Source organism: Monodelphis domestica, chromosome 7 (genome assembly GCF_027887165.1).
Source record: "Monodelphis domestica isolate mMonDom1 chromosome 7, mMonDom1.pri, whole genome shotgun sequence".
In the NCBI taxonomy this organism is placed as follows: Eukaryota; Metazoa; Chordata; class Mammalia; order Didelphimorphia; family Didelphidae; genus Monodelphis; species Monodelphis domestica.
Genome location: NC_077233.1, coordinates 148,710,333 through 148,737,029, shown reverse-complemented (window position 1 = coordinate 148,737,029; position 26,697 = coordinate 148,710,333). Strand labels below are relative to the sequence as shown.

General features: G+C 36.6%; 1 protein-coding gene across 2 annotated transcripts in view; it reads left to right on the top strand.

Moving 5' to 3' along the window:
- ADCY9 (adenylate cyclase 9) overlaps positions 1-16,252 on the top strand; it is a 198,565-nt gene extending 182,313 nt beyond the window's left edge. For both annotated transcript variants that reach the window (XM_001363517.5, XM_007499075.3), the window contains exon 10: positions 3,556-16,252. In XM_001363517.5, the coding sequence (XP_001363554.2) occupies positions 3,556-4,747 (1,192 nt within the window). In that variant the 3' untranslated portion in view covers positions 4,748-16,252. The remainder of the gene's footprint in view (positions 1-3,555) is intronic.
- Positions 16,253-26,697: the final 10,445 nt, after the last annotated feature.

The following is a 26,697-nucleotide window of genomic DNA, read 5'->3' as shown; positions in this document are numbered from 1 at the left end:
TTTATGGCTCTTTGAGTTTGATTCCATATTGCTTTCCAAAATGGTTCAGTTCAAAATGTGTCAGTTCACAATTCTACCTATAATGTATTAGTTTCCTAATATTTCCACATTTCCCTCAACATTTATTATTTTCCTTTTTTTAGACATGTTAGACAATCAGGTAAGTGTGAGGCAGTAGCTCAGAGTTAATTTAATTTGCATTTCTCTAGAAGGTACAGTTTCTAAAAGACCTTGTCTTCTTTGCTAATCCCAGATCAGTTTGGCTCAGGAGTCATCACCTCCCTTTCCCCTACTATCTTCTAAGTTTTATTGTTTGAATGCTTTCACTTGTGGTGCCCTATTCATAGAACTCTTCTTCTTCCTTTCTCTATCTTTCTATTAGAACACTTTTTTAAAAAATCTTACTGGTCTTTTTTTCCCCTCATAGTAACCCTCAGAAAAGGAAAGACATCTTAGAAAATTGAACAATATGAAAATATGTTTTGCATGATAATACATGTATAACTCAGCTCAAATAGCCTGCCAGCATCGGGAGGGGAAAAGAAAGGGAGGAAGGGAGATAAATTCAATCATATAACTTAGGAAAACTAGTGTGGAAATTTTTATTACATGTAATTGGTAATAAATAAATGAATGAATAAATAAGAAAAGGTGAGACTTCTGATAGATACCAATTTATCTCCTCAAAGCATTTAAACACTGATATATCTGCTGGGTGTTTTCATGATCTATATACTTATTTATCTTTCTTAAGTTTCTTTTGTTGAATTTAGAATTTGTATGTCAAATGCATGGTTGCCCTCTGTTTTCTTTAGTCTGAAGGATTCACATTCTTTAGTGAAAATCTATCTTTTGCCATAGATTTGCTTTCCTACTTAGCTTTATGCAATATGTTATTTTAGGGAGTAAAAATTAATTTGCTTTTTTAGAAAATCATTTCAGCTTTTTCTTTCATTTTCCATGGCTGGTAATTTCATGAAATTTTACTCTTTTCCCCATGAAGGGCCTCTTCTGGCTGCTTGCAAGGTTTTTTGTTTAAAGTTGAAATCCTAGGACTTAGCAACAACATATATAATAACTAGGTGACTCAGTAGATAGTGTGTCAGATGTCTAGTCAAGGATAATAGTACCTCACAGGGTTGTTGTGAGGATCAAATGACTTAATATATGCAAAGTAGTTTGCAAATATTAAAACATTATATAGATCCTATTATCATTGTTCTTGTGGTTGTCACTGCTATTGTTTCTGAGTAAATTGAACTCTTTTGGTGTCCTCTGAATTCTTTGGATCTGGACTTTGTTCTCTGGTTATGATATCTTATTGACAATTTTTCTTGTATGGTTTTATAAAGTAGGGTTTTTAGACCTTTAGGTTTTCTTATGTTATTCTGTGAGATCAATAATTCTTAGGGTTTTGTTTTGATCATATTACATCTTCGAGTTCATTTGCTTTGGCTCATAGAGTCTTCAAATGTTCTTCAAATTTTATTTAAAAAATTTTTTGCTCTGATTCCTCTATCTATGTATTTTTTACTCCAAATTTGCCGATCTTTCTCAAAATCCATTGCATTTGTGAGAACTCTCATTATTTGTGCTAAACAGTTTATTCTTATTTGATTTTTTTAATTCTTGAGACCTCTACTTTCCATTCTAACTTTCTTTTTTCCTTTCTTTAATAATATTATTGGGATTCAAAACCATTCTGGGGGCAACTAGATGGTTCAGTGGATAGATTGCCAGGCCTGGAGATGAGAGGTTCTGGGTTCACATTTGACCTCCGGCACTTTGAGCTGTATGACTCTGTGTACTTCACTTAACCCTGATTGCTTGGCCCTTACCACTCTTCTGCCTTGGAATTGCTACTTGGATTCTAAGACAGAATAATAAGTAGGTTGTAAGACTTAATAATAAGTAATGTCAATAAAATAAATAAATAAACCACTCAAAGTTCTTGATGTTGTCCTGTAATCATTTCAGGAAGTCTAGTTGTTATGGTGGTGGTAACTCTTCTGGTGGTTTCACTTGACTTTCTTTTGTTTGATAATACATATTCATTAGATTGAGACCTTATTATTTTTGTTGATTGATTTTTTTTATTCTCTTGATTTTTCTGATTTCCTCTGTGATTAATTATTTCCATTTCCCTCTTTTTGTTGTTTTTTCCTTTTACTTTATTTGGCACATTTCTTGATGTCAGAGAGAGTGATAAAAGTGAGCTGGGCATTGCCACAATCTCTCAGTTAGCCACTTTGCTGGAAATCCCCAACAATGTGTAAGAACCTTGCTTTTATTGTATCCATTTAGATTAGAAGTCTCCCCAGAGCTGTTTCTTAATAGTATGCCAAAGCAAAGTATTTTGTTAACATTATTGCTTTGGAGAACTTGTGAGAAAGCTCATTTAAATATCCTGCCATCTGAACTATCAGGACTTGGGAATAAGAATTGAATTATTTCCTTCTTGTCTGGACTTTCTCAAATTCTGTAAAGGTCATAAAGGTCTCAGCTACTGAACATAAAGGATTTTGAGTTTTTTAGGTTTGAGGGTAGTTTGGGTTTTTTTTGTGGTAACTTAAGGCAAATATATTTTATGGCTAGCCTCTTTAAAATTCAGTATTCAGCATCATATTGATGAAAAGACTTTGACAAAGTAGGTTGTGAAGATTAGGCTATCTTACTGTAGAGCTTTCTCTGGGCATCTAGTTTATTTGTGTCTACAGGAAGGTATTTGCCAATTTCACATATCGCTAATTTTTCTTACGTTATATTTTCTATCAGAATTTTCCAAGCCAATTTGGTCATGGAATAATTTGATAACGGAAATACATTAATGGAATTCATATACTGTAGATAGAAGGATGAAGTTCATAAAATGTTAATACTTCTAGAATAAATGGGATATAAAAGACCAACCCAAACCCTGCCCTGGTTACTATGTGCCAGGCATCATACTAAGCCTTGGAGATGCAAAAAAAGGGGAAAATATACTCTCAGGGAGCTCACATTCTAATAACAAGGTCAACATGCAAATAACTATATATGTGCAAGATATAGATAGTATAAATGGAAAATGTATTTTTCTGGGTACATATTATATCCCACAAATAGACTATAAGCTCCATCAGGGGAGAGGACTATTGTATTTTTCCCCTATTCATCCCCAGCATATAGGAAGCACTTAATATGTCAATTGTCAAATTGAAGTAATTAATTCTAAAAATTGAATCTCAAATTGTTCGTAAATCTTTAAGCTAGAAGAATAAGCCTTAATTAAATCTTCAGCTGAAAGCTGTACCAGGGATAATTAATACTAGAAATTATAGGACAAGTGTTAATCTGCATCGGTAGGAAGAATTTTCTCAGTGGGACTTCTCCATACTAGAGAAATTAAAGGTCTGGTAAAAAAAAAAACATTTGGAATTCAGTAGATATTTGAAGTGCTAATCCTCTCTATATTCCTATTGACTGGTATGTTTCTATGCTCTGAAATGATGATTAGCAGCTTTAATATTAAACACTTCTAAATATATATTGTTCTTTCTTCTCCTTGCTTTCCAGTTCCAGGAAGAATCCATGCAACACTTCAATGCCAAATTTCAACAAAAAACCAGCAGACCTAATTGGTCAGGAAGTGACACTCGTTTGCTTTCTCCTGCTTTTATTGGTCTGGTTCCTGAATCGAGAGTTTGAAGTCAGTTACAGGCTTCACTATCATGGAAATGTGGAGGCTGATCTTCACCGAACCAAAATTCAGAGTATGAGAGATCAAGCTGACTGGTTGCTAAGAAACATTATTCCTTATCACGTGGCAGAGCAACTGAAGGTTTCCCAGAGCTACTCTAAAAACCATGACAGTGGAGGAGTAATCTTTGCCAGCATAGTTAACTTTAGTGAATTTTATGAAGAGAATTATGAAGGAGGTAAGGAATGCTACCGAGTCCTAAATGAACTGATTGGGGACTTTGATGAGTTGCTGAGCAAACCAGATTATAATAGCATTGAGAAAATTAAAACCATTGGGGCCACATATATGGCAGCCTCAGGTCTGAACACCTCCCAGTGTCAAGACAGCAACCATCCACATGAACATTTACGAACCCTTTTTGAATTTGCCAAAGAAATGATGCAAGTTGTGGATGACTTCAACAACAACATGCTCTGGTTTAACTTTAAACTTAGAATTGGCTTTAACCACGGACCCCTCACTGCCGGGGTTATTGGCACCACAAAATTATTATATGATATTTGGGGAGATACCGTGAATATTGCCAGCAGAATGGATACTACTGGAGTTGAGTGCCGTATACAGGTGAGTGAAGAGAGCTACCATATCTTGAACAAGATGGGATATGACTTTGACTACAGGGGGACAGTAAATGTGAAGGGAAAAGGTCAAATGAAAACCTACCTTTATCCAAAATGCATGGACAGTGGTATTGTGCCACATCACCAGTTATCTATATCACCAGACATTCGAGTTCAAGTAGATGGCAGCATTGGACGGTCTCCAACAGATGAGATTGCCAACTTGGTGCCTTCTGTTCACAATTCTGACAAGACAACTTATGGTTCTGATAGTAATTCACATTCTAAGGATGTTCAACTATCTTCCAAGAAGTCTCGGAAAGATCCCATAAAAACAGAAGAAAGGTGTAGATTTGGCAAAGCCATAGAAAAGAGTGACTGTGAAGAAACAGGAATTGAAGAAGCCAATGAGCTAACCAAGCTAAATATTTCAAAGAGTGTATGATGCAGCCACAAAGAGCTAGCTGCATGAGGTGCTCTATCCATAGAAACACAATAATAATTGCAATTTGGCTGTTTTTCTTTTCAAGAGACACATTTCCAGTGCCTAGGTGTTATGTTGTCATTTAAACCCTAACTTCTATATGGATCACAGATGTTCAGGGTTCATTTTCATCCATCTCTTTCCCCTCCCTGAAAAGCTTCCCACCTCTTTCTGTAATTATCTTTCAGCAGTGTGGAGGATAATAAGTGCCTTCAGGTATATTTCTTGGCCTTGAAGTCTAGGTACAGAGGCCATTGGTGAAATCATGGCTTTGGGTATCAATTGCATTTTGAAACAAAAGCTGTGGTTAAGATATCATTTTTATTGTTGTTTCTCACAAGACACTTTTTTTGGCTAATACAACTCTTTGAGATTTGTTGATTTCTTCGTGTATATATAATAGTGTTTTACAATCATCATCTGACCTTTCTATGTAAACACATTTGCATTTATGAAATTGATATAAAAGTGCCAATAATGTACTGAGAAGGGATGTTAAAGGAAAGGGAATAATGTGTAGTGAGCTGGGAAAGGCATTGATTCCACAGTGGCTTGTCCTTTAGATAAAGCCTATAACATAGCTGTGGTGATTCCATACTCTTTTACAAATGCTTTGAAAACACACATATGCCATTGTGTGTCTTGAATGTGCCACTTTCCTTATACTCAGTGGTTTTCAGACTTCATCTGCTTTCAGGGCAACCTTCAAAATACAAATAGGTAACAAAGCATCTTCGGTCTGGGCCATCAAGTATCAGAGAAGCCATTTTCACTTTAGTGAATCCCTATTCGTAAAGGGATCTTCAAGTTCAAAGTTAGTGTCTTTGAAGTATGTGTGTTTAAGAGAGGAACTTAAATGTCTTAGGATTGCATTTATTTATTTATTTATTTTCAATAAATGTGATTAGGTTGGAAATGGGTTTGGGGTTAGGGGTCTTGATAGAGGGAAATAGATTTTGTTTGCAAAGAATATATTATAACAATAATCAGATGTCCGTTAGTATTTCAGCCACTTAGCTACCAACCACTGTGAGGACGTTGAGCAGTATTTACATCAAAACACATGTGGGTTCCAAGTCATCAGATGCATGTTGAATCTGAAAATCCCAGCTTCCCATTTTGTATGGAACACTACTCCTGCCCAGTGCCCTCCAGCTTTGTGTTGTGGTACAGTGTTGCACTCTGGCATTCTTGGGGCTTTGCGCTTGCCCTCTTTACTCACAGCAGGTATTGAGATCAAAATACTTTCTCTGTTCCATTTAAGGATGTATATAGAAAGAGCTTTTACCTTGAGCTAAGAAGCACAGGAACTGGTTACCAATATCAGTACTCTCTTTGTTTAGAAAAATTGGAACCATTTCTTCTTTTCTTTATTATTTCAGACCAAATGATCTGTTGAGGGGATGAAATATGTTCTTCTAAGCTAGGTCTTACCTGTTTTTGATAGAAAGAGTTCTTTCACTAAAATAGAAGATGAAATAATTTGTACAAAAAATGAGTTGATTTACCTAAGAAAATATGGGAAATGTCCTTATGTAGTCATATTTAATTATTTTACTCCACCTTGAGTTCACAATTCCTTAAGAACTGAACTCAGATTATAGTTTCCCTAATAGCTATTAATACTTCTGAGGTAATACTAAAATAAAGCTCATAAAATAATTTGAGAAAGCTACTTCTATATTTAGTATTCTATATGTGATTTACCATCAACATGTCAATCTATTTAAGCCCTATCATAACTGCCTTTGCCAGGTCTATGGTTCTCATAATGTTGTTCTCTACTGAGTGAAATGTTGATTATGATCATCTAATTCACAGCTCAGGTTTAAACATAAAGAACACAAAGATGGGTACCCACTAGTACAGTTTTATATCCATAATGTTTATTTTGTAGGGCAATAACATCATTATCAATAACGGTAATATTTTCCTTCAGGTTTTACCTGTCAATTTGTTGGTCTTCCACTATTGAAGGAAGTATAGTTGTTCAAATACCTCTTGCCTGTAAAGAATGTATTCTTCAAAAAAAATGCAGAATTTATTTTTATTTCTTAAGAAATAGTAATAATAAAAGACTATAATTTATTGATGAATTGCTGATCTACTTTGGTAAAGGAAGCTTCCACAATCCCTACATGGATGGCATCACAAGTCCAGACCAATAATATTATAATAATATAAAAAGAAGAATAACACATCTATATAAGATTTTCCTCACAAACACCCCATGCCGTAGGTAGTATTAGTTTGACTATTCCTATTGATGGTGAGAAAACCAAAGAGCAGAGAGATTAAATCACCTGCCCATGATTGTTACATAGAATGTAAAGTAGGATTCAAACCTAGATCACTCAACTCCAGATCTAGCGTTCTTTCTGTCCATCATATCATACCACCTTTCAAGCTAAGTGATATCTTCCTTCTCTTTGGAAATATTCTCCCCTTGAGGCCATTTTTCTTCTCTCAATATTAAAGACTATGAATATCTTAATCTCCTTCCTCATTCATGAGGCTGTAAAGTCTCTGCTGTAACTAGTAGCTAAAACAGTTGGTTCTCTTAAGTTCTACCCACTGTAACTGCTTGAATAATCATAATATGCCCTAGCAAATTATTTCTCTTTGTGTTTGTTGTTCTATTTTCCAACAGGTTTCCTTTTCATAAAGAAACCAGGGGTAGTGGAAAGAGTGTTAGATGGCGAATAAGGATAAAACTAGGTCTGAATCCCACCTCTGCCATTAGCTGTGTGTTTGTGCATCACACAAGTGCTCTGATCTATAAAATGAAGATAAATGATACCAATAGTACTACATAATGGGACCATTATGAGAATCAAATGAGACAATGTGTGTAAAGCACCTTGCAAAACTAAAGCACTATATCTCAGCTAGTATTACTTTTACAAAAAGGTTTTTTTCATTATTATTCATGACTATGTGAAACTAGTGACCCACAAATATAGGATACATTGTCACCAGGTGGTCTGGGGCAGTTTGATATCAACAGAGAGTAAAAAGAAGATTTGCTCTAAAAGTTTAAAACAATGTCTTCCAGCAAAGTTATTCTGAGCCTACTTTAATAGCCAGTCTGAGCAGCTTTTCCACGTCCCAAGTCACTGTTCTCTTACACAGAACAGAAACCTTAGCTTACTTACCTCATTAGGTCACCACACAATCTATAGAGTGAAAGCCTTGAGGCTAATCCTATTGGCATGAGCAAATCCTTCCTATAGGACAGCATGCTTCCATACTTTGAACCGAAGTGCTAGGAGCTATTCTTTCATGGGCTTTGGGCTTTGGTGTGCTTAGAATTATGCCTTATGAATTTCACATCAGAAGCAATAGCTTCTGAATGTGTGCCAACAGCTGTTGATGATTGCATTTGATAACCATTTTCCTCTTTGCCCCAAGTCAGATAAGGTGTAGAATCAAAGCCAGAAGGGAGATCAGGGATCCCCTAATCCAACCTTTCTTTTTATAAAGATGATGCCTAAAGCTCAAGAGTCACATGGTTAGTAAGTGGCAGAGTAGGACCTGAAAGCCAGGTCTCCTGATTCTTTCCACTATCCTAAGCTGTCTTATCTAAGGATTTTAATGGGTTTCCCTTAGTGTGAATAGATGCAGCATTTTTCTCTTTAAAAACTTGATTTTTTTCTTTTACAAATTGAAAGACAGTAATAAAATCCCTGAATAGATCAAATATTTTCCAAAATTAAATCCAGAACACCTCTAGGTGACTTGATGAACTTTAGAACTTCTATCTTGAATTACATGCCTCAACAAGACATGGAAAACCAAAAGACAGTATGTTTCACACTTTACACAGATTGGCCATGAGATTCACATTTTTTCTAAAAACTTCCTTGTGCATTATAGATTTTTGAGGTAAGAATGTCAAAGAAACATCAAATGTTTCCAAAATTATGCTATGCCTTGAACCTGCATTGCAATCAACACAAATAAATTCTTTTTTGGCTTTTGCATATGTATTTTTAAAAATCATCCTTATTGTGTCCAAATTAATCCCCTGAAGAAACATACATTCAAAATACACTTAAATCTAAATATTCAGAACCTGCTATGTCTTCCTTGAAGTAACTGGTGCTATGCTGAGCATTAAGACAATATTCTTGCACTTTCTGCTCTCTGTGGCTGAAACACCAGATAATTTTACCCTTCACTACTTAAAAAGTATTCTATAAAGAAGATGACAAAAATGTTTGTGTATCAAAGAATTTTTTGTTTTGTTTTACTTTTAATAGACTTACTATAGTTGGCATTGGCCAGAGGATGTTTTATTTCTAAATGCATTTTTAAAAACAATATTTGTATAACATGTTACACAAGAAAATAATACCTGTGACATCATTTCACTCCTTCTTCCTAACCCTTCACCCCATCCCCACCCAAACAATAACAGTGGTTCACATTTACCTAAGGCTGTAAAGTTTCCAAGGACTTCACAACAATCCTATGAGGTGGGTCATACAAATATTATTATCTTCATTTTACATTTTAGGTAACTGAGACTCAGGGGGATTTCAATAGTTTTCCATATTCACATAGCTGGTAAGGAGCAGTCAAGGTTTGTATCCATGTAAGCTAAGAATGATTTTATTCACACTTATTCATACTCTAAGGAAAAAATGAAAACTTCGAGCCAAATATAGCCAGGCATAGTATAGCATTCCATCCCCTTACAAATTCCTCTGTGATATTTTCGTAAGCCTTTCTCTGGTGAGCTAATAAACACTTACTGAAGACCCAGTGTGTGCAAAGAGCTTTTAGGTGCTGGTCCAAAGAACTAAAAAGTAAAAATAGGGTCATGCCTTTAGGTCTTGAATATTTGATTGGAGAAAGAAGACAACCAATTGATCATCCTTTGAACACTCAACATCTTATTTGTTGATAATGGCAGAGATGAAACCTTTCCTAAGACCCTTTTCAGTTAGGCCTTTTAAAATGTTATTGCAGAAGATGGCAATAAGCTTTGCTCTTGCTTCCATTCTGGTTTACAAGTCTGTTAACCAGAAAATCTCATAAAAGATTTGGAGAGAGAGCCTATGATTTGGGGTAGACCTCATTCATCATTCCTTCTTTATTAATCTAAAATTTATTTTCCTTCATATTTATGCTTTTTCCACTACTAAGAAAAACAAAACACCCTACTACTCTTTTATCCCAAAACCTAGCACAGTGCCTTATACATAGTAGGTGCTTAATAAAGCTTTGTTTAATTTCATTTATCCCACTTAAAACATAAAGCCAAGGAACTAGAAAAAAAGGTAATTAAGAAAAAGCATACATGCATATATTTATATATGTGTATATATATTATACATATATATTTGCTAAAGTTTAAGTCCCCAAAATGTCTATATCTGTAAAAAATTTCCTTGTGAAAAATGCTTTGCTTCAAAAACTGACTTCAAGTTCCTTTGAAAGAATAGAAAATAAAGTCTATCCTAAATAATAATTTTTGGAAAATTCTAATTATTGCTGTTCCACTAGTATAAACTAAATTAAGAAAATCATGACACCAAATAGAAATAATTTGTGGTTTTTCTTCTGATTAAACTTAAACTGTTATACTTTTATCTCAGTCATCTAAATGCTTAAAGAGCTAAAAACCAGAACTTGGCAGTACTTTACTCAAAATCACAGTAGGAAATTAGTCAAAGTTTTTCCAGTAGGTGAAAGATGAAGTCAGATAATGTGGCCATTCTTTGTATTCAGAATACTAAATTTAGTAAGGAGGCCTCAGTTTATCTAACAAATTATAGAACAGCTAGCTAGAAACTATATTCAAAATGTATTTACTATTAAAGCATCCTATGGTCTACTAAAGAAAATGCAGAGTTCTTTGCATTTACTAAGTGAAAATTGTCTACTTGTTAGCTTTCTTGACAGTGGTCTAATATCTACTGTATCATCTAATAGCAGATTCAAAATCATTTTTCTTCTCATAGAGCTGTGGTTAGTCTTGTAGGATTTATTGCATAACAAAACAGCAATAGATAAAGAATGTTTAATGGAACCAGTGCCACCAAAATTAAGTTGAGGTCCACGGTAATAAAAGAGCACATTTCACAGTTTTACACATAAGCCATAACTTTATTTAAAGCCAAATCTCTCTTGAAGAGGTGCAGTATATGACCTGTGAGCTAGATGGATTTTTTTAAAATAGTGAAAATCTTTTAGGAAAAATGTTTCTTCTTGCTAAGGGCTTCCCTCCTTTCTAAGACACTATAATTGAATTATAGCAGTCTCTGCTTTGCCTATAAAGGGCATATTTCACATCCAGGTTTCCAGCAATGTTTGAGTACCAGCAATATGATTATAACATTCCTATCAGTAGTTTGAGTTCACAAGCTCCTGATAGGTTATATCATTAGTTTGTTTTGATAATCTGTGATCATTACTTTTTTAAAGTACTCTTCTTGGGCATCTTTAATCAGTCTTGGGGAAAACTTGAAGATAATTCAAACTATATGTAATAAATATTATTCCCCCAGAAATTATTAAGCAGCATTCTCTTTTTCATCCCATGTCCATCATGTCCAATCACTTGATTGCCAAAGAAAAATTTGTGTCATGTAAGCTAGGAGAGAAAGTAGTAATTCTAAAGGGATACATATGGCAGACCTACACAACTCTTTAAAAAAAAAAAAGTGGTATTACAATGCCATCTCAGAAATTACAGAGGAATTGTACTATGGACAAAACCAAACTGTGCCAACCACTTTCATGCCTTCTTCAACACAACTCATCTATAACCACTTCTTATACATCCCCTTCCCAATCATGCAGCTAAACTTCTCAAATTTGACTCTTCTAGTACTAAGCCTTTTTAACTTTAATGAGACAGACCCAATACTAGAGCAGAGATTCTGTGTGCTTAATAAGAATTCTGAGTCTTCTTATTATGCCCTTCCACTTGTTCTCTTTTGAGTCCTACCCTAGGTATTCTACTCTGAACAACAAAACAAAATTTCAAATATGCACACTCCATACCTAAGGAAATATTTATGCCAAAAGTGAGTAACATCCATCGTTGACTTCTGTTTCAGCAAGGTATTTGGCAACATCCTCAAAATATTCTTATAGACAAGATTGAAAGGTGTGACCTAGATGATAGTGATTCTGAACTGGTGGAATGACTAGCACCAAAGGTTTAGTTTGTCTTGGAAACCAAAGACAATCATTAAAGGATTGTCAACCAACTTTCATGTTCTCTTATAGGATGTCCCAAGACTCTCTCCTGGCCCCTGTTTTTTGTTAAACCTTTTAAACAATGATTTGTAGGAAATCATAAGTGGAATGTTGATCAAGTTTATGGATTAAGTTTGTGGAGCTGGAGGAATAGCTAATATATTACATAATTGATTCAGGATCTGAAGAAATCTCAACAGGCTAGAATAATGGTGCCAGTCTAATAAGCAAGACCTCAGCTGCTCAAATCCAATGGGGGAAATGTGCCTAAACAAGAAGTTATGTGTAAATGATAGTGGGATGTTAGTGAACTTCAAGGCTATAGTAGTATAACATAATGGGGGCAGGGAGAGATATCTAATGTGACATCAGGCTATGTTAATTAAGTATCATGTCCAGAACTAAGTAGTGAGAACTCCTTTTTCTGTTCTAGTTATATGGAATATTGTATTTGGTTTTGCTTACCAGACAGACAAGCTGTAACTTGTCCAGAAGGGGGCAACCAGAGTAGTGAGGGGAACTGAAAAACCATGTCCCACAGTAATCTAAAAACATTTAGCCTGGAGAAGACTTGCAGAGCATCCAATGAAACATGATAGCTGTCTTCAAATATTTGAAGAGTATTTGTATGGAAACAAGAGTAAACTTGTTCTGCTTAGCACCTGAGGAGCAGAACTGGAAACAATGGATAGAAGCTGCAGACAGACAAATTTTGGTTTGGTATAAAGAAATCTTCCTAATAAAGGACTCCTAATAAAGCCTTCCAGAAATGGAAAGAGCTACCTCAGATGGAAAGGTATTACATATCACTGGAGGTCTTTAAGCAAAAGCTGATGACCACTTACAGAATTTATGAAGTGATTTCCTATTACATCTAATGAGTTGGACTAGAATGTCTGTGGGATCTTTTCCAACTCTGAGATTCTATGCTTCTATTTGAGAGACAGAATGTTCTTTTGACATCAAGAAACTTTTTCTATTCTATAAACAGAGAACTCATAAAAATATTCCTGTGCACAAGATAAGCTTATATTTGTAGAGTACCTTTTCCCCAAGGAACTTTTTTTTCTTTTTTACTTTTCTTTCCTCTGATATGCCTGTGAAGTACTTAGGGAATAAGCATTCACTCAATTAACAAATTAAAAAACAGGCTTAGAAATTAAGTGACTCAGGATTGCCCATTGAGTCACCACCTCAAGCTTTGTAAGATATTAATATCCAATAACTCCAAGTATTATATTTTCTAAGATTTATTAGTAATCATTTGAAGTAGAAGAAAAAGAAGTACAAAGCTTAAGTATGACCACGTGAATAAAATTCTCCTGCCTGGCTCTCACCCAACCTACAACCACATTCGTGGGAGCTGAGAATGTAAGAAAGAAGAGCTACATCAAAATATATCCTCCCTATTTTCTCATGTAATGTGAGAAAGAAAATGGGAAGCTGGGAAAGAGAGTTCTGGAGAGAAAATTCTAATTACACAATCCCCCCTGTGATTCCATTGGAAACGAGCATGTAGAAATCTCCCAGATTTACATGCCTAGTTTCCTCAATGAATCAGTACACATAACCAACTTATATCTCTATATTGCAATATTGTACTTTATAAGGAGAAATTTCAATAGCTCTTCCCACCATACTACACTGCTTGTATTTGTGGCATGAAAACAACTACTTGCCAAATAAACTAATTACCAGGCATCCTTTCTTTATAGCACAATAGCTGAAAATCCAGTTGTGGTAGTAGTCTGACATGATACATTCATAATTGTGGGAATAGAAATGAGTTCAGCAAGAGATAAAATATAATTTCCCACCTGAGGGTTGTGCCTCTGGTTTTAATATTTTTTTTGGAAGACAAATCATTTAAACAACAAATATACTATTGAAGTTACTTTTTCTCTAAGTGTTTTTTTTTTGTTTTGGTTCATTATTTCTTAATAGAAACTTCCTAGAATTATTGAAATGTACCTGACTTTTGAATCTCATGAAATGGTGACCACATATTAACAACAGAAAAAAAAAACAAGGAAAAGTCTCAAAATGCCTGTGAACATGTTTGTGCCTTAAAAGGCAGGAGTATTAAATACAGATAATTTCCCAGATTCTTTCATTCCTTGTCTCTGTACAGACAACAACTGCTTTACAATATTTTTATTTTCCTATTTGTAAAATACCTTTTAAAACTTTTTTTGTTTATAAAATCATAGTAGGCTCAAACCAGGAGAGAGAACATAATGAGTTATAAGAAATTAGCTGTTCAGATTCCAGTTATCATTATTTTGGAAATTTATGAGAATTCATAACAGTTCTCTTTAGTTCTAAACTAGCAGCTTCTTTCCATATACAAACCCTACTTCTGCCTACATCCACAGCAATATTCCCTAGATCTATAGCATCAATGCAAACTTACCATGTGTTATAAGGGCCCTAATAGTGCCAACTTTTTCATTCAGAGACCTGCACTATTTCATTTGCTGAAAGTGACCTCTTGCTTATTATGCTTCTCTCTGAAGTATAGAAAAGCAATCATACAAGCACCAAATCAAGGGCTGCCAGTCTCCTGTGGTCTTTTGTGTTGCTCATTGGGCATCATGATTTGTTGCACTTTGCCCAACCTGTACTCCAAGTCCCCAAACCACTTACAAACTTTTGGGTCCCTGTATGGAGACTGAAGTTGAGACCCAGACCAAGTTGGAAAGCTCCGAACCCCACAGTTCTCCATATAAACCCCATATGGGTCTGTGTAGAGAGGAATTCTCAAGTCTGTTTAGCTGAAACTTACTCCTAGGAGTGAGCCAGGCACAGAAACAAGCCCCTCTCTACCTGCCTCTACCCTGCCTCAGTTAGCAGCAGACCAGAATGGATTTCCTGATCCAACAATACCACTCAAGAATGCATTTTCCCACAGGAGAATTTTTAGGTTTTTGTGAAGTGGCCCTGCAGTTCGAGGGGTGTAAGTTTAAGAAGTCAGAACCCTTGGACAAGAAAGCATCCAAAGTTTGCAATTTAGCCTCAGGTGACAAAGGGCCATTTCACAGCTGGTTTGTTTAGGGGTTCGGGGTTTTTTTGGCAAGCCTAGATCCCTAAAGTTCTACAGTTCCAATCACATAAAGCCATCTTACTGTGTATGAAGAGTAGGGCTTCTTATAATATCCTCTTAACTTAACATTATAATATTCAATTTAAGCAGTAATAAGAAATACATAAATAAGTAATAAATTAAAAACCAGAGCCTTAACTACTTTACACATCTCTTAAGATAAGCCCAATGTTACTTTGGAATTTAACATTCCCTAAATTTAAGAAGAATTCATATGCTATTCAAACCCTGATTTCTTTATGGTTATGTACTTCTGGGGTATGAGGCTGAATGGCAATTAAAACTCTATTTTATCAACCCAGATACCATTATACTCATACCAAAGGTCATTTTGTGATTCTTGTTGTATGTTACATATGATATGCGGAATCCTGGCATGTACAAAATGAGAAATATCATCAATGCATCATTTCACTGAGATCTGGCATGATCAACTGGAATGTCTTGAGATTTAATACTGTTTTATGTTACTCCAAAGTTGTATTCTCTGACAGTAAGTGGGAATGATTGTCATCCTCGATCAAGCATTTGTTTAATTTGTGGTTGACTATATGTTGGGTACTGAAACTGATATCATCGATGCCAGAGAATCTTCAGCCATGAAGACAGCCATTGCTGGTCAGGAAATGCAGAAAGAAATAGGAAGAAAAATGTCATATGTGGAATATGAAGAACCTTTCAATTCTAAAAGCAATGCTAGTTTTCTTTTTAAAAAAGAAAATCTCGTTTTGTAGAAATTGTAGTTAATGGTCTTTTCTCATTTTCCCATTCCCAGCAAATCCTTTTCTCACTCTTTCTCACCCTCTCATCCCCTTTGCCGAAGGTCAGAAAACACTGCTGATGGGAAATGTTGAAACTTCACTTCATCTGGGGGAGGGGGAGGCCACTTAGGAGCTAACTGTAAAAAAAAAAAGACAAACAAAAAAAAATATTTATGCTTTGTCAACAACCAAAGCCAAGAAGAAGTTGTATCTGTGAACTATTAAGCTATATCTGTATATAGAATAAACACACCATGATCTTTGACTCATCACTACAGACCTTGTAACCAATTGTATACTATAATGTTTTACTGTATTGGAGAAAATTTCACACTATAGCTATAGAAAAGCTGGGAAAATAATTTAAAATACAGTGTAATTAACATGAAATTTGTTGTTGTTGTTTTTCATTTGGCTTAACTTCAAATGAAAATTGTGCTAAATGCAGAAGGCTTGCCACCCCGACCCCCCAAAAAACACCCCATTAACTACCAGATTCTTAGATGAGATCCTTTAGGAAGAGAACGTAGGTGCCTGGCCTTTGGTAGCAGTAAAATAATATCTAACTTCATGAGTGGAAATGGAAGAACCTTTAAGAGTATCAAATAGTATGACCTTGCTGAAAATGACAATCTGAGAGGGAAGGTTGGGAGGATTTAGAGGAGGGGCCATTCTCTACATGCTTCTAGAGCTCTTATGCCTATGATCTAAGGAAGAGGCAGATTGGGTTGGTTACAGAAGGGAAAAAGAAGTGCTGAAGGGCACAAGGAATGCCAACCTGGAATTAATTCTCTGGAGCACAGTGCCATCTCACCTTTGCTGTTTGGGAGACTCATCCTATGCATACAAAATGCATGTACAGCAAGGAATGTGGCACCTAAAGACACATGCAGTTCAGTTTTCTCTTTTCCCAGGCAGGATCCCAAGCAGAGGCCAATGTAGAAGGATAACAGAGAGGCCCTTCTCTCCTTAACTAACAGCTTTGTTCCCTGGCACAAAGGGGAAGATGGAGCTAATCTGTCATTAAGAAAATTTTTAAAGCTGGGTTGCTGCACGTATCCGTGGTGAATCGATTCTGCTGGAGCAACCAAATTCTCTAGCTTGGCTGGGTTTTGTTCAGCCACTGATCTTCACACACACAGAATTAATCCAACATGTATTTTCATTTGGGCTTTTTGAAAACAAGAAGAATGAAGTTAATATTGCCAACGAATCTATCGAAACAATGCAGGTCCAAGAGAGGTAAGTAAACTCTTCGTTGATGGCCAAGTTCTCCAAACGTTGGACTTGGATGTGTAATGGCCTGCTTTCTAAACTAAGTTACTTCAGATTTCCTAGCTTCAAAGCCTTTGTTGAAAATGAAGTAAACAAGCTTTAGAAACGCAAAAACCAGACCATTATTTTTCACGTTTGGATGGATCATGGTTTCCGACGCTGGCTTTGTGGTATTTCTTTAGCTATGGAATGATTTCAAGGGTTTTAATCCTTTAAAAAATGCAGTTACAGTATTAAGTAATAGTTGTGTAGATTGGTACAGCAAGCAGGATATAAACATACTCTGCTCATGAAAGAACTAGACTTTTCCCTTTCTTTAAACCATCCAGAACTAAGCAATTTTTCTTAGCCAGATTGTGATGATAGAAAGGGTCATTAGTTAATCTTATTTAGAGAAACATTCATAAGAATTAATAAGACTGAAAAGAAAGCTTATGTGCTTCAAATTGCCAAAGAGGTTTGTTATGTAAACACCTTGTAGATACTGTTACTTTATTTTTTAATGGTGTTGATTTTAGTTTATGATTTGTTAACCATCAAGATTTGGGAGAGATTAAATGAGGCACTTTTGTTGCACTGTTGTGTCAGGCAGTAATTTTAATTTCACAGCTTCTAAGTTTATGGAAATATAAAAATTAGATGCAAATGAAATCCACTAGAATTCTTAATTATCTTGTGAATGTAATATCCATCTGTCCTACTTATGCTTCTGAGTGGTAGGTTTCCATGGTTCTGAATATAAATAAATATATATAATGCACATATACTATATACAAATAAACACATATGTACGTTTAAACGTAGGGACAAATGTAAAAATACAAAGCTGTGTCAAACTTTAAAAAGTAATCCTAAAGGAGGCTCTCTTACCCCTCTAAAAACTACGTATCCTAGATTTATGAGTATGTACGTATATATAACTCTATTCTCCAGGCAAGATTTAGAAGCAGCATTTTCAGCCTGGCAAATGTCATTTTTGTTTCTACTACCCTTTTATTTTTCATATACTTGACAAATACTTCCAGAATGAAAATAAGAATGTTTCATTTGAAGAAAATGTTGGCAGACAGCCACAGACTAAGGACGCAAACTAATTTTGCTCTTGTTTTTCTGCCAACAAACCCTTGGCCTCCACACAGCTAAAGACTCAAGAGTCATTCTGAAAATGGAAACTGGAGACACGTATCACCACCCATCCCCCATTTGCTCCCCCACAAAATCCTTAACCAAAAAGATGAATCTCTAGCACAACGGGGTTCCTGTGTTCTTCACCAGGCTGTTTCACTACATATTCCCAGTTTCTTAGCCTGTTGATGATGAAATCCAGCTGGATGGTAAACTGTTTATGGGTTTGCCTTAAAAGCAAACCTGATAAATGAGCATCTGGGCTTCTTGCCAAAGATAAGATTAGATGATTCTTCAATGTACAAAGTGATTTTTTATATATCCTTTTGAATAACAAGCTACCTTTGTACAGTTTAAGTAGTAGTATATTTACGAAAATTCCATCAACATACAACTTTTCGATTACACATCTATTCGATAAAATATGGCTGCTTCTGCTCCCCACTTCCAAGGTAAAGGAAAGTAACCGGTAATTGATGAGAACATTTTCTCTAAAATAAGACACTCCAGAAGGGTGTTGAGGTTTGTATTTCTTGCCCATGTAAACTTTCAGGATATCAGCCCCCTCTCCCTATGATTAGAGATGAGACTGCAGTTTGTTAAGTTGTGTAACAAAGTATGACTATTTACAAAAATAGTGTTGGGATTCCGCAAAGACCACACTCATAAGACCACTCTAGAAATGAACCTGTAGCTAAGGGAGAGGAGACAGAAAGCCCATAACTAAGTTGTTCTAGGGAGCAGGTGAGCTCACTGATATCTAAGCCAATGAATCATAAAAAGGTAACTGGCAGGGATGTTTGCTTTGATTTTAGACTGTGCATGATGGCTATCACCAGAACTATGCTGTCAGAGACTTACTCTTTCTCAGAGATCAACAAAGATGTGAGGGTATGCCTTGGGACCACAAAGACACAGGATAAAAGGAGGATTCACTATCATTCAACCTTGTTCTTTGCTATAAAGGGGTTCAATATCCCAGCAAATCAGAAAGTGGTACATTATTTAATCAGAAGAAAGACAATAAAAGCTGAGAATGGTCAAAGATTTGGTCTCTGCTCAGAAGAGATTGGGTTCATTGAAAAAGAAAAATATCTCCTCATTGTTCTATCTTAAAACTGTCTGGGGAGGGAAGGGGATCTGGGGCCCCCATTTATTCTTTTATTGAAGCTATATGTGCCCCCATTTCATCCTTGGGGAAACATCTAAGAGCTAATGGACGGAAGCAATGCCAACAGTGGTCCCTGAGAGGTTTGCCAATTTCTTCCATTCACCACATTAACAAGTGTCTAAAGCATTTTTTTTTAATTTTGGAATGTTATGATGCCCTTGAGGCTTATAAGGTAATAGAGAACTCTTGTGTTTGCATCTATGATTCTTAGGAAAATAATGTATGTCACCTTCTGGCTCAGGCCACAAGATTCCCTTTCCTCTCATGCTCACTAGTGAGGGATGGAGATTATACTAAAGCATGAAGGGAAGGCATATTGTTGAAGAAGCAGGACTTGGCTGAGAGGCATTAGGAATGGAGGAAGCTCCTTTCCACTAGCTTCCCCAAAACTGAGACTATAAATAACCTGGCTGCTACCCCAGCAGCTGGCCCAATAAAGAGCCACAAGGAGAATAAAGGAAGAAGGTCATATTATTAGGATTTGGGAAGAATATGGAGGAGGCAAAATTGAAAGTGATGAGGAAAAGGAACAGGAATAACCAGCTGAGAAGGCTAAGAAGTCCTGTCCTTTGCTCTGACCTTCTTCCCTCAGGCCCAGCTATTTTCTCCTCCCAAACAACAGCAGTGGTTGGTATTTCCACCCAAGGGACTTGGCAATTAGAGGAGGCCAGCTGTGGAAGGGGTAGGGAAGTAGAACTCAATTTTGAAAACCCAGAATGGACTTGATTCATGAAACCTTTGAAAATAGATTGGCTTTGGTTTGGGAAGCACTGCTCTATCCATCTCTAGCCTTCAGTTTCTCTAGATTGTTTTAGGATTCTTCAGTACTATACCAAACTAGGGGTCTACTTAGACTCCATCCAAAGGCTACCATCAAAGTTTTTCTCCAGTTAAATTGGAGAAGACTTTAAAGATGATTTAATCCTACACTTTGATTTCATGGAAAAGTCAACAGAGGGCCATAAAAATGAAATTATTTGCCCAAGGATCACAGGGCCAGCAAAAATTGAACCAAATTTTTCATTTCCCAAGTTTTTTGGCTCCTGGTCCAGTATTCTTTGTACTTTACTGCTCGGCTTCCAGCAGTACTCCTTGTCAGAGAACCAACACAAGGGTTTAGGAATGGACTAAGCTAGGCCTAAAATTAAGTAACTATGTATGTACCACTCCTGTGCTGTGTTCTCAGATTATTTCAAGTGTTTTACCATTTCTTCCTTGCTAGATTCTAATCTCCTTGAAGATAGAAAATGTTCTGTGAATTAATCCCACGTACCTAGAACTGAACTACTCAGGACCTTACCTAACAAGAACACAGTTACAAACCAGATAAAACCCAGAAAAGGCCAAAATAGTTGCCATGATGTTTCTGTACTCAAAGTTTTGTATGTTTGATTTGCAGAGAGTCACTCAATCAGAGCTGATTTACTTTTATGTTACATACAAGTCTAAGGAGCTCCATTATCTGGGATATATATATTTGAGAGACAGACAGACAGACAGACAGACTACAGATAGATAGATAGATAGATAGATAGATAGATAGATAGATAGATAGATAGACAGACAGACAGACAGACAGATAGATAGATAGATAGATAGATAGATAGATAGATAGATAGATCCTGCAGCAGATGAAAAGCAGAAAGTCATAAGGAATAATGGCAACTCTAAACGGGAGTACTGACAAAAGAAGTAGTGACAGTGGATAGCCTAGCGATCAATCCATAAGCATTTGTGGGGCACTTATATGCCAGGCACTAAGTGCTAGGGATACAATGCAAAAGCAAGCCAGTCTCTGCCCTCAAGGGGCTCATATTCTAATAGGAGAGACAACGTGTACACATATAAAAGACAGACAAGGTAAATACAGGCTAACCACCTTAGATAGGAAAGGGTAGTAAATGTAGCATCGCGTGTAAGGAACAGAAAGTAGGTTAGTATGGCTGGACCATAAAGAGAATGAAGAGAAATATTAGATAAGAAGATAATAAAAGGTCAAGTTATGAAGAGATTTAAATGACATAGGATGGGGATGTAGACTCTAAACGATCCCCCTAGTGCAAATATCAATGATATGGAAATAGGGAGGGGTGGCTGCGTGGCTCAGGATTGAGAGCCAGGCCTAGAGATGGGAGGTCCTAGGTTCAAATCTGGCCTCAGACACTCCCCAGCTGTGTGACCCTGGGTAAGTCACTTGACCCCTATTGCCTAAGCCCTTACCACTCTTCTGCCTTGGGACCAATATTGATTCCAAGATAGAAAGTAAAGGTTTTTACATATATATGTGGAAATAGATCTTGATCAATGACACATGTAAAACCCAGTAAAATTGTGCATTGGCTTCAAGAGGGGGTTGGAAGGAGGGGAGGGAAAGAACATGAATCATGTAACCATGGAAAACTCCTCTTAATCAATTAAATTAAAAAAAAAAAACCTTTTTAATTTTTAAAAAATGACATAGATGTTTATATTTGATCCCAGAGGTAATAGGGAGGGGCAGCTGGTGGTTCAGTGGATGGAGAGCCAGGTGTGGAGATAGGAGATCCTGAGTTCAAATTTGACTTCAGATACTTCCTAGCTATGTGACCCTGGAGAAGTCACTTAACCCAGTTGCCTAACCCTTACCATTCTTGTGCCTTGAACTGACGTTTAGTATCAGTTCCAAGATAGAAGGTAAAGACTTTTTTAAAAAGAGGTAATAGAGAGCCATTGGAATTTAATGAATGGGGAGGAGAGGAGACATGGTCAGACCTGTGTTTTAGGAAACCAAAAACTTTAGGAGTGTGGAGAAGGGATTGAATAGGGAAAAGCTCAAGGCAGGTAGATCAATTAAACTTTCTTTTGTAAGATGCTAAGAAAGATGCTAAGGGTCTAAATTGGAGTGGCAGCTCTGTGAGAAGAGGTCAGAAATACTGTGGCGACAGAAATGATAAATATGGCAAATGACTGGCTCCATGGGATGAGTGACAGTGAAGATGAGAATAATCCAAAGATTGTGAACTGGGGTGATTAGAAGGATTATCATGGTCTCAAGAGTAATAAGGAAGTTTGGAAAAGGGAAGGTTTTGTGGAAAAGATAAATGAATTCTTTTAGTTCGTGCTGCTTACTGGATACCTAATTCAAAATCTCCAATAGGTAGTTGATGATGAGACAAGAGTTTAGAAGAGAGATTGGATACATAGATATGGGAGTCACCTGCGTAGGGGTGATACATGTGCCCATTGGCGCCAATGAGGTCACCAAGCGAGTGAAAGAAAAAGAAGAGAGTCCAGGACAGAGCTTTGAGGTACTTCCTTAGTTAGAGGCAATGACGTGGACAGTGATTTAGCAAAAGGTACAGGTAGGAAATAGAACCAAGAGAGAGCAGGGTCATGAAAGTCCACATTGGAGAGTGTCCAAGAGGAGAGGTTAGTGTTAAATGCTATAGAATGGTCAAGGAGGATCCATTTAAGGGCAGCAGGGTGGTTCAGTAGTTTGAGAGCCAGGGGTAGAGACAGGAAATCCTGGGTTCAAATCTGACCTCAGACATTTCCTCACTGTGTTACCCTGGGCAAGTCACTTAACCCCCATTGCCCAACCCTTATGGTTCTTCTGCCTTAGAATCAATAAACATTAATCATGTTATTGTGAGCATAAATCCAATATCTCCAATACGATTATAAATAATCGCTGGTAGGGCTGCGATGTTAGCATCCGTGCATCCATACCATCATCCGATTAATAAAAATGATATGATTCCAACACCTTCTCATCCAATAAACAGCTGAAATAAATTGTTAGTTGAAAATAGAATAATTATTGTTAAGAGGAAGGTTGAAAGATATTTGAAGAATCGGTGGATAAATCAGAGTGCATGTATCAGAGATAATTCTAGAATAGATCAAGTTACAAATAGGGCAATTGGTATAAAAATAATTGAGAAGAAATCTAATTTAAAGCTTATTGAAATATTAAAGGTATTAACTGAAAATCAATGTCAATTTGTGATAATGGATTCTGGTCCATAGTTTGTAAAAATAAATAAAGATGGTAGGCTTGTTAAAAAGGCTATTATAATCATATTTTTACAGTATGTTGGAAAGTATTTTGTTTTGTGTGGTAATGTTATATAGTAGTGGTGAAATTAGCATAATAATTGATAGCAAGATTATTGAATTTAAAATATAATTAATAATTGATTCTAGGATGGAAGGTGAGGATAAAGAAAAGGCCATTTGGTTTGGCAATTAAGAGCTCTCTGGTGACTTTAGAAAGAACATTTTCAGTTGAGTGATGAAATTCCAAATAGGACTGCAAAGCATTTAGAAGAGAATAAGAGGAAAGTAAGTGGAGGCACAGAAGGTATATATGAAGGGGAGACAGATATAAGACTGATAACTTATGAGGATGATAATATAGCGGGAAGGAGTTTATAAGGTTTTAAGGACTCCGGAGAGTTGGGCACGGTGGTAGGAAGAAAGTTAGGGACCAGTAAGCAAAGAGAGACATTAAAGATTTACTACAAGGTAAAAGCTGGAAAAATTCTAAAAAGACACAAGCACTCAAAAAATATAGCTGCATTAGTGGCAAAGAGCTACATATATTATACATATTCTCTGTGTGTATCACTAAACCCTCGTCCTGCAGAGCTCTCTGAATGTGCTCGATAATGTTGGTACAACCACTGATGTTCATAACAATGATCTTGGGAAAGGAGAATTAATAATAACAGAAGTGGTCTGTATGCAGTGCTTTTAAAATCTGTAAAGCAATTTGCAAACATTATATTATCCTAACAAGCCTCGAAGGAGGATGCTATTGTTATCTCATTTTACAGATGAGGAAATGGAGGCAGACAAATGTCAAGTGACTTGCCCACAATCGCTAGTAGATGTTTGAGGCTGAATGTGAATTTGGATCTTCCTGCCTCCAGGTCTAGACTCTATCCATAGCTGCCTTTAGCATCAGTATACTCTATTTCAGGAAGAAGGGAAGCATATTTTAAGAGATTTTCTTTCAAAATGTCAACAAAAATATTTTTAAACTGTTTAAAGGGTTTACTAATCTATCCAGACAGCTCATCTCTCTGGAATAACTCATTCCTCAGGGGTTTTAGACAGCTGTGGGGTTACTAAGCTCCTTTTTTTTAAATTCTACACAACTTGACATTTTAAACCTTTATTAAGCACCTGTTATATAGGCGCTCAGATTCTTTAATTTATATGTGCTACAACTGCATCAAATAAATCTCATAGTATGATGATTTCATGGTATTTCAACAATTTCCAGGCAATAAATATACTAGATCCAATAAAATGTTATTAAACTGAGCCAAAATGGAGTAAATCCCATTTTACAGAAAGGTAAACCAAGACCCAGAAGTACAATTTCTGCCCTGAAGATAGGGTGAATTGAAGGCAGATTTTAGAAGCAAATCTAAGTACCTTGTTTCCTCCTGCAGAGGACTCATCTTGGCACATGAAGCCCTGGACCACAACTAAATGTTTATTCTCTCTAAACACTGCATCCTGTTCCCAGCTTTTCGTGAAGGTTTGTTGCTAAATCTTCAGGATGCAAATAAACCCTCTTGTTCTGGTTGCTTGGAAGAAGGCCCAAAACAAGCCAGTGGCTTAAATTCTTTCACGTTGGAGCACATTTGGAGCCTGGCTAAGTATATGGTAGGGGGCTCGAGTTCTAATGCTCGGAGTGAAGGAACATATTTTGTGGCTTTTTCAGAGGGAAGGGAAGGAAGAACAGACTTTGTCTTCCTGGACGCTGCTTGCAGTTAGCTGTTCTCTGTCTCCCATTTTAGTTTTTCTCCATTCTTACGTACCCTAAGCATCCTTCTTTTCTAAGTTATTGGCCACCAGTGGAGGAACTCACAGGCGAGTAGAGGGTATCCTAGAGTGCAGACCAGCCTGTGGTACCCTAAAGCATTCTTCCCTCCTGTGAGACACAAAATTCAAAGGGATGTCCAAGGGGCAGTGTGATGTAAGACAGAGGTGTCAAACAGAGGGCAGCATTTGGTCCGCGACACTCCCCAGGGCCACTGAACTAGATTAAAATGTAGTAGAGGGAGCAGCTAGATGGCTCAGTGGAATAGTGTGCCAGTTGAGAGGACCTAGATTTAAATCTGATCTCAGACACTTCATAGCTTTGTGACACTGGGCAAGTCACTTAATCGCAATTGCCTGGCCCTTGCCCTTCAGTCTTAGAGATTTTACTAAGATAGAAAGAAAGGGCTTAAAAAAATAATGTAGTTGGGAAATATTTATCAAAATAAAAAATTAAAACATATTACACTTTAAAACTTAAATTACTATGCAGCCTGTGCAAATTTGATAGCCCCCATTTCTATTTGAAACTCTCAACACTTATGTAATAGAAATAACCCTGGATTCAGTCAAAAGATCTGAGTTCAAATTTTGCCTTGCATGCTGATTTAGCCATATAACCTTGAATTGGTCACTAAGCCTCTCTGACCTTCAGGTTCTTCCTCATCATTAATTGATGCGTAGATTCTTTCATTGGGTATGCCACTGGATTGTGAAGATGTATGTAAAATGCTTTATATATAAAAAGAGTTAATGCAGGTAAAACCTTTTATAACCTTAAAGCCCTCTGTAAACACAAGCTGCCATCATAGGTGGTGCTATTTTCCTTTAAGCAACTCATCCCATCATCACCTTTTCCAATTTTTGGTACTGGGTTGGCGATAGCAGATGTAGGTAGACAGATGACTGAATGGACAGCAGGCATGGATGGGTGCCCTGATAGTTACATGATATTGGGTCCAAAATACTACAATAGCAGCATCTTACATCTGAATAGAGCTCCAATTTTTCCGAGGCATGCTCGCCATTGTCATCATCATCGTCTTTGATTATCATAATGGCTTTGAAAGGAAAATGGCAGGGATTATTATCAAGCATTTGACAGATCAAGAAACTGAGACTTGAGACTGAGAAGCTGGTACAAAGTCGTGCAAAAGAGTGACCAAACTAATAGCAAAACTCAGATCTCTAGACTCCAGGGCTCTGTCTGATGCACCAGGAGGCTAAACAGGGCTAGAGAAGAGGCTATGCTTCTGAGGAAGTAGCATTGGGTAATGGAAAGAGTAATGCTGGGGGAGCCAGTTGGTCTTGGTCACAGATGAGCTGGGTAACCTTAGTAAAGTTACTTCTTCTCTAAGGACCTTCCCTCCCTCTATAAACTGAGCTGCATTAGATGACTTCTAAGGTTCCCTCTAGCTCTACAATTCTAATCAATGGGTGTCCCCTGCTT